Genomic DNA, 8,787 nt, shown 5'->3' on the forward strand with positions numbered 1-8,787 from the left:
CTACTCTGCTCACTTTTAGGTGATCTCTAAAAATCTATCGCTTCAGGGAAGCCTATCCTGCCCTCAGCTAATAATGGAATCTTCTATTCCTCCTACCAGTCCATCCCCCACAGTTACTACCTTTTGTACCACTAGCCCCTCCCTCCCAGATTGTAAGCTCCCAGGATCAGGGCCCTCCTAACCCTCTTGTATTGATCTGTATTGTTGCTGTATTGTCTCCCGTTATATTGTGAAGTGCTGAGCACACTGTTGGCGCCATAAATCCTGTATAATAATAATAATATTTTTTTCTCTCATCCCGCTGGCTGAACAATAAAACTGAACCATGTAGGCCAGCTTTGGGAGCAAATATATTATCATCAACTCCTCCCCCTGAAGGGGTTCATCTGGGTTCCCACACTATATATGTGTGTATCATCATCTGCTGGAGATAAAAGACGTCACAGTGACTATGGAGGAAGAGGACGGACGTGACTATGGAGGAAGAGGACGGACGTGACTGTGGAGCAAGAGGACGGACGTGACTATGGAGGAAGAGGACGGACGTGACTATGGAGGAAGAGGACGGATGTGACTATGGAGGAAGAGGACGGACGTGACTATGGAGGAAGAGGACGGACATGACGGGGGTTACTGGGTGTAAATAGGAAATACCATCTTATTACCTCCTCTGCTGCTACTTCCACCAATGTCTCTTTTTCTTTGTGCCACATGGAACTTTGTCTTTATTCAGGTCACTTCCTGTCTGTACCTGACATCCCTTCCTGTCTGTACCTGACATCACTTCCTGTCTGTACCTGACATCACTTCCTGTCTGTACCTGACATCACTTCCTGTCTGTCTTCTATAGAGACTTCCTGACTCGGTAGAAGTGAGATTATCACCTTGTGGAGCTCAGAGGAACTGCAGCCCTGAGAAGCATCTGGTAGTGTAGATCTCATTTGCTGCCATAAGTTTTTGAAGATTGAAGAAAAAAAACAAAAGAAATGTTTCTATTTTGTTTTATATTTAAAAACCTTTTGAGAAAAAATGAGATCTGCAAAATACTCATCATGCCTATTTTTAAATTCCTTGGGGTGTCTACTTTCCATAAAGGGGTCATTTGGGGGGGGTTTGGTGCTATTCTGGCATGTCAGGGCCACCAAAACTGTGATAGGTAGTGAGGAAGTGTAATGAGGAAGTTACGCACCTTCAGGCTTTCAAAGTGGTCATTGGATTTCAGGTTCCTGTATGTGGCTAGGCTCCCAAAAAGTCTCACACATGAGGTACCCCCATACTTGGTAGAAGTAGCAGAATGTATTTTGGGGTGTAATTCCACATATACCCATGGCTTGTGTGACAAATATATCATTTAAATGACAACTTTGTGTAAAAAACGTTTTTGTAATTTTCCAGAAACTTGTGGAAATAAAAAAAATCTTCCATGGACTCAACATGCCTCTCAGCAGATAGCTTAGGGTGTCTACTTTCTGAAAAGGGGTCATTTGGGGGTGTTTGTACTGTCCTGGTATTGTAGCACCTCAAGAAATGTGATGGGCAGACAGAAAGTAAAAGCTGTAAATTCCATGATCTATCCCATAGTTTGTAGACAATATAACTTTCACACAAAGCAATCAATATACAATTATTGGGAATATTTTTAACCAAAGATATGTAGCAGAATATTTTAGTATTTTTTAATATTTTTATGACAGAAATGAGAAAATGTTTTTTTTTTCAAAACTTTTTTTTCAAAATTTTTTTTGTTTATAGCACCAAAAATAAATATTGCACAGGTGATCAAATACCACGGAAAGAAAGCTCAAAAGGATGTAAATTTCATTTATGTACCGTATTGCTTGACCGCGCAATTGTTAGTTAAACTAGCGCAGCGCTGTATAGCAAAGAAATGGTGTAAATTCCATTATCTATCCCATAGTTTGTAGATATAACTATCACACAAAGCAATCAATATACAATTATTGGGATGTTTCACCAAAAACATGGAGCAGAATACATTTTGGGCTAAATTTATGACTAACTTTGAGTTTACTATATATTTTTTATAGCCGAAAGTAAACAATTTTGTTTTTCTTCAAAATTTTCGGTCTTTTTTTGATTGTAGCGCGAAAAATAAAAAGCACACGGGTGATCAAATACCACCAAAAGAAAGCTCTATTTGTGTGAAAAAAGGATGTAAATATTGTTTGGGTGCAGCATTGCATGACCGCGCAATTATCAGTGGAATTAGTGCAGCGCTGAATATCAAAAAGAGGCGTGGTCAGGAAGGGGGGAAAATACTTTGGAGGGCAAGAGGTTAATCTTGTCCAGCAAAAAAAAATTAAAATTAAAATTTCGTCATAAATTTCGTCCAGAATGTATTCTCCTCCTTGTCTTTGCTAAAAATAAAATCCCAATCCGTGTAAATGAATCGGTTTCTGTGAAAGTTGCAGCGTCTACAAATGGCGGGATAGATACTGGAATTGTATTTTTTTTACTAGTGTGATAGATATTTTGGGCCTACAATAATTTTTACCATCATTGTGAACTTTTTTTTTTTTTAAAGAAATATTTATTGGGTTTTATGTCAATAAAAAAAAGAAAACATCGTCATTTGGGTGTTACAAACAGAGAGAACAGATGACATTAATGACTGGATAGACATTGCAGATGATGTACATAGAGCATTGCTGGGTTCTGCTCTCCAATGTGTGATGGAGTGAGGAGACCGGGATCACATCAACATCTATACATCTCCACAATACATCCTACAAATGTACAAAAGGGACATAAAAGAAAGACAAAGGAATAGGAATACAGCAGAGGGCTTAAGAAGGGGGAGGGGGGGAGAAGGAAGGGGGGAGGAAGGGGGAGGGGGGTGGAAAGAGGGGGGGAGGGCAGAAAGAAAAGGGAGCTAGAAAGGGAATAAAAAGGAATCCCCTGATCTCTGATGTGTGGGCTTAGAGAGGGATAAATAGACATATAAGTATAGCCGGAACCTCTAGTGGAGCATCTAAGTAGCACGTTGTTCAGCGACCCCTTGAAGGGGAGGGAGGGGTGGATCCTAAGGACATCATGGCCTCATGCTCATATGTTAGATTTAGATGGGTTGACCTCCATGGAGCAGAGGGATCTCAGGACCACTAATGCCTTAATAAATACATTATCCATACGTTTTAGTCAGAAGTGGAGACAGTGTTCTGGAGGGGGTGTAGGTGGGGCAGGATCTGCCATAGCATTTTCCAGAAGGCTTCTTTGTTCAGATAGAATGTTCTTGATACGTATATTTGCCATTTTCATGCGAAAGAGTCCGATTTGTTTGGACAGGATGAGAAAAGATGAAGTTTGTCTGTGTGGAGGAGGTGGATGAGATCCTTTTTGACGTCAGATATGGTTGGTGGTGTAGTATCTACAGGTAGTTTTTTCAGGATGGCTCGTCTTGCCATCAGGAGGAAAGTAGACATCCAAGACTTGTTTTGTTGAGGAAGTGAGTTGAGGCCCCTGTGAAGCATGAAAAGGGTAGAGTCCAAATTGCCGAATAGTAGATGTATTGGAGATTTAGGGAGTTTAACTCCTGTCACAAATTGGATGAAAGATAGCGCTTGATCCCAAAATGTGGAGATAGGATGGCAAGTCCAAAATCTGTGTTTAAGGTTTGGTAGGTTACAGAGGCAGAGAGGACATTGAGACGTGTTCGATGCAGACTTGGAGGAAGAGCGAGGCATGTAGGCCCGATGCATAATTTTCAGTTGCTGTTCCCGTCAGAACTCGTTCGTAACATAGGCACAGGTGGTGTTGAAGCCTGCCAACATGTGTTCCACAGTAAGTCCTGGAAGTCCTTGACCCATGAGGTCACAGATGTAGACTCTAAAGGTTTAGTAAAGCAAAGGTTAAGTGGGGAGTAAATATCTGAAATCTTGAACCTGCCTCTGCTCAACAGAGTGTCAACCAATGTGGTTTGAAAAAGAGAAGGCTTGTCAGGAGCTGGTGATTTCACAAAGTTTATTACTTTCATTGTATATATAAAATGGTGTGAGGGCAAGTCCAGGGTCCCTAATGTCCGCAGGATTGGTGGAGGTTTACGGAGGAAGTGTCAAAGATTGTGGAACAAGTGTAAGGTCCTGGGTGTGCCATTAGCGTAGGCCGCGTATTGTTGTGGATGAGGGAAAGATGGATTACCATGAATAGGGAGGTAGAGGGAAACCCATGGGGACACTCCCAATTTGCGTCTGATTTCTCTCCAGCCCACCAAAGTGTCACATAAAAGAGGGTTGTTTTTTAGGGGAGTTGGAAGCTGGTTTATATTGCATGTAAAATAGCAGCTACATTGTGCGGGTTACCATGTCAGATTCTAGCTGGTGGAGTAAATAGACGCCTTGGATAGCCAGTCTAGACTGATATGTAAGAGACATGCAAGGTTATATATGTGAATGTTGGGAAGGCCCGATCCCCCCTCGCTCCTCCGGTATGTGAATGTTGGGAAGGCCCGATCCCCCCTCCCTCCTCCGGTATGTGAATGTTGGGAAGGCCCGATCCCCCCTCCCTCCTCCGGTATGTGAATGTTGGGAAGGCCCGATCCCCCCTCGCTCCTCCGGTATGTGAATGCTGGGAAGGCCCGATCCCCCCTCCACCGGTATGTGAATGTTGGGAAGGCCCGATCCCCCCTCGCTCCTCCGGTATGTGAATGTTGGGAAGGCCCGATCCCCCCTCGCTCCTCCGGTATGTGAATGTTGGGAAGGCCCGATCCCCCCTCCCTCCTCCGGTATGTGAATGTTGGGAAGGCCCGATCCCCCCTCGCTCCTCCGGTATGTGAATGTTGGGAAGGCCCGATCCCCCCTCCCTCCTCCGGTATGTGAATGTTGGGAAGGCCCGATCCCCCCTCGCTCCTCCGGTATGTGAATGTTGGGAAGGCCCGATCCCCCCTCGCTCCTCCGGTATGTGAATGTTGGGAAGGCCCGATCCCCCCTCGCTCCTCCGGTATGTGAATGTTGGGAAGGCCCGATCCCCCCTCGCTCCTCCGGTATGTGAATGTTGGGAAGGCCCGATCCCCCCTCGCTCCTCCGGTATGTGAATGTTGGGAAGGCCCGATCCCCCCTCGCTCCTCGGGAGATAGAGGTTTTGCAAAGCTATGCGTGGACGGCGACCCCTCCAGAGAAATTGTGAGAGAGCTGGGTTTAGTTTGGTTACGTCTCCATGATGGAGTAGTAGAGGAATGGATTGAAGTGGATAAAGTAGTTTTAGGAAAGTGGCCATTTTAAAAATATGAGATCTCCCCAGGAGCGTGAGGAGCAGACCCACCCACATGGCTAGCAGACACCTTTACCCTCCCCCACTTCCCATCTACTTCTCACACGTGGACACTGCTGGCGGACACTTCTACCCTCCCCCACTTCCCATCTACTTCTCACACGTGGAAACCGCTAGCAGACAGCTCTACCCTCCCCCACTTCTGCTCTACTTCTCACACGTGGACACCGCTAGCGGACACCTCTACCCTCCCCCACTTCCGCTCTACTTCTCACACGTGGACACTGCTAGCAGACACCTCTACCCTCCTCCACTTCCCATCTACTTCTCACACGTGGACACCGCTAGTAGACACCTTTACCTTCCCCCACTTCCGCTCTACTTCTCACACGTGGACACTGCTAGCAGACACCTTTACCCTCCCCCACTTCTGCTCTACTTCTCACACGTGGACACCGCTAGCAGACACCTCTACCCTCCCCCACTTTCGCTCTACTTCTCACACGTGGACACCGCTAGCAGACACCTCTACCCTCCCCCACTTTCGCTCTACTTCTCACATGTGGACAGAGCTAGCAGACACCTTTACCCTCCCCCACTGCCCATCTACTTCTCACACATGGACACCGCTAGAGACACCTTTACCCTCCCCCACTTCCCATCTACTTCTCACACGTGGAAACCGCTAGCAGACAGCTCTACTCTCCCCCACTTCTGCTCTACTTCTCACACGTGGACACCGCTAGCGGACACCTCTACCCTCCCCCACTTCCGCTCTACTTCTCACACGTGGACACCGCTAGCGGACACCTCTACCCTCCCCCACTTCCGCTCTACTTCTCACACGTGGACACTGCTAGCAGACACTTCTACCCTCCTCCACTTCCCATCTACTTCTCACACGTGGACACCGCTAGCAGACACCTCTACCCTCCCCCACTTTCGCTCTACTTCTCACACGTGGACACCGCTAGCAGACACCTCTACCCTCCCCCACTTTTGTTCTACTTCTCACACGTGGACACTGCTAGCAGACACCTTTACCCTCCCCCACTTCCTCTCTTTCTCACACGTGGACACTGCTAGCAGACACCTCTACCCCACTTCATCCAAGGAGATCCCATTACTCCATCTTCTCTGCAGATTTGACCCAGTCATTATCACCCCCTATACTCCAACTGTTGAAGGGCCCCATCTATAGCCAGCAGAAGATGAACTCTCCTTGGTCTCCATATACTGTATATCCATCAGTAACTCAGAGATGCTCCCACTTTCCATTAGCCAATCCCTGCTCCTCATCCCTCCACACCCGCCCCATATACAGTCCAGGCGTGGCAGTCCCGGGAGTGCAGCTGTAGCTGTGTGAAGCCTGAATGTCCCAGTAGGAGGAGTTCTGCCCGCAGTGTGAGCTGCACTCCTGGAGGACCCTGTTCCAGTCTATGCTGCACCACCCCCAGCTTCATGATTGGCCTTCCTCTGCCTCATTGTCTGATATCAATTGTCCGTGTATTGCTACATGTTGGGGATTTCTGCTACAAATCTGAACTAGGAATAGAGAAAGGTAGAAAGGATGGCGCTCTACTTCCTGCTCTCTGTGCTTTCCATCCCCCATCAACCAATCACAATGTGTCTACAATCACCATGGAAATGATCAGATCAATAAAACGTTTGTCATAGACAGACCATCATGTGCCGATCATATACACAGACATTTGTATCACGGGAAACATACAAGAAGAAACATGTATGGAGAAAGACACGGGAAAGTCCCAATATGTGCATTCACCAATCACTCCTTCATTCCCGGTATACACACAATTCCATTGCTTCCATGTGTACACCATCAGTCACTCTTCTAGAATTGGGACATTTTATTACCACCCACCTCTTCAGTGATCCCCCACCATGCAAGTATTGTCCTCACCTCCAACTGTGGGCCTAATGAGTGCTTGGAACATTTGTCCACAAAGTATTAATAATAGACCTCCAAGTGTTTGTGAAATCTCCCACCACAAAATGTACTCAGCCAATCACAGGGCAGGACTCCATTTATATTCTTCTCCTGCCATCAATGGCCAACCCGGTCCCACACTTCATCCATGTCTTTGGGGGCCTCTGATCTCCTTATGAACTGTTCCTTCCATGATGATCAGCCATGGAGTATATCTGAGGTGTATATCAGGGTGTGCTTCTTCCCCACATGAGAGCTGGGATGTCCAGCAACATTCATCTAGAAGACATTTCCCACACTCAGGGCACTAATACACCTCCAGGGTTGTGTGGGACCCCTGATGTACAGGAAGACAGGACTTCAGTGCGGAACATTTCCCTCACTCTAGAGTAGAAAGCAGCTTCTCCCCCCTGTGCAATCTCTGATGTTTGTAAAGACTGGCCTTCACTGAAAAAAATTTACCGCACTCAGGACAGGAATACGGTTTCTCCCCCATGTGAGATCTCTGATGTGGGAAAAGATTTGACTTATTTGAAAAACATTTCCCGCACTCGAGACAGGAAAATGGCTTCTCCCCCGTGTGAGATCGCTGATGTTTGTAAAGAATGGATTTCCGTGAAAAACATTTCCCACACTCAGGACAGGAATACGGCTTCTCTCCTGTGTGAGTTCTTTTATGCTCATTAAGATGGCATTTAAAACGGAAACATTTCCCGCACTCAGGACAGGAATATGGCTTTTCCCCCGTGTGAGATCTCTGATGTACGGTAAGCTGGGATTTCTGTGGAAAACATTTCCCGCACTCAAGGCAGGAATACGGCTTTTCTCCTGTGTGAATTCTTTTATGTTCATTAAAATAGCAATTAAAACGGAAAAATTTCCCGCACTCAGGACAGGAATACGGCTTTTCCGTGTGAGATCTCTGATGTACGATAAGCTGGGATTTCTGTGAAAAACATTTCCTGCACTCAGGACAGGAATACGGTTTCTCTCCTGTGTGAGTTATTTTATGCTCATTAAGATGGCATCTAAAACGGAAACAATTCCCACACTCAGGACAGGAGAACGGCTTATCTCCCATTTGAGATCTCTGATGTCTGACAAGATTGGATTTCTGTGAAAAACATTTCCTGCACCCAGGACAGGAATACGGCTTCTCCCCCGTGTGAGATCTTTGATGCACGTTAAGATGGTATTTAGCATGGAAACACATCCCGCACTCAGTACAGGAGAACCTCTTCCCTGTTGGAAGGCCGGCCCGGTCCTGCACAGTCTGAGGTTCCTCAGGATACAAGGAATCTGATGGTCCATCTACACTGGGTGGTGCCGGATGGACATTGGAGGGAGCCGGGTTTTCTCCTGGACTATACTGTATGATGTCATCTTCTTCAGGGCAAGAATGCGGCTTCTCACCTCTGTGAGATCTTTCATGCTCATTAAGTTTGGATTTATAATGGAAACATTTCCCGCACTCAGTACAGGAATATGGCTTCTCAGCTGTGTGACGCCTTTGATGTGTTTTAAGATTAGACTGTTGTGAAAAACATTTCCCGCACCCAGGACAGGAATACGGCTTCTCCCCTGTGTGAGATCTGTTATGCTCATTAAGA

At 46.3% G+C, this 8,787-nt stretch overlaps 1 protein-coding gene across 1 annotated transcript in view; it reads right to left on the reverse strand.

Annotated features, from left to right (window-relative positions):
- The window catches only part of LOC149468136 (uncharacterized), a 39,066-nt gene extending 30,676 nt beyond the window's left edge, over window positions 1-8,390 (reverse strand). The window contains exons 1-2 of the mRNA XM_089670681.1: window positions 7,561-8,390; window positions 3,759-3,846 (exon numbers count right to left, since the gene is read on the reverse strand). Coding sequence (XP_089526807.1) covers window positions 3,759-3,846; window positions 7,561-8,390 — 918 coding nt within the window. The remainder of the gene's footprint in view (window positions 1-3,758; window positions 3,847-7,560) is intronic.
- Between the last annotated feature and the right edge of the window lie 397 nt (window positions 8,391-8,787).

Source organism: Staurois parvus, unplaced genomic scaffold (assembly GCF_062004578.1).
Source record: "Staurois parvus isolate SC_StPar_1 unplaced genomic scaffold, SC_StPar_1.0 ptg000092l, whole genome shotgun sequence".
Lineage (NCBI taxonomy): Eukaryota > Metazoa > Chordata > Amphibia > Anura > Ranidae > Staurois > Staurois parvus.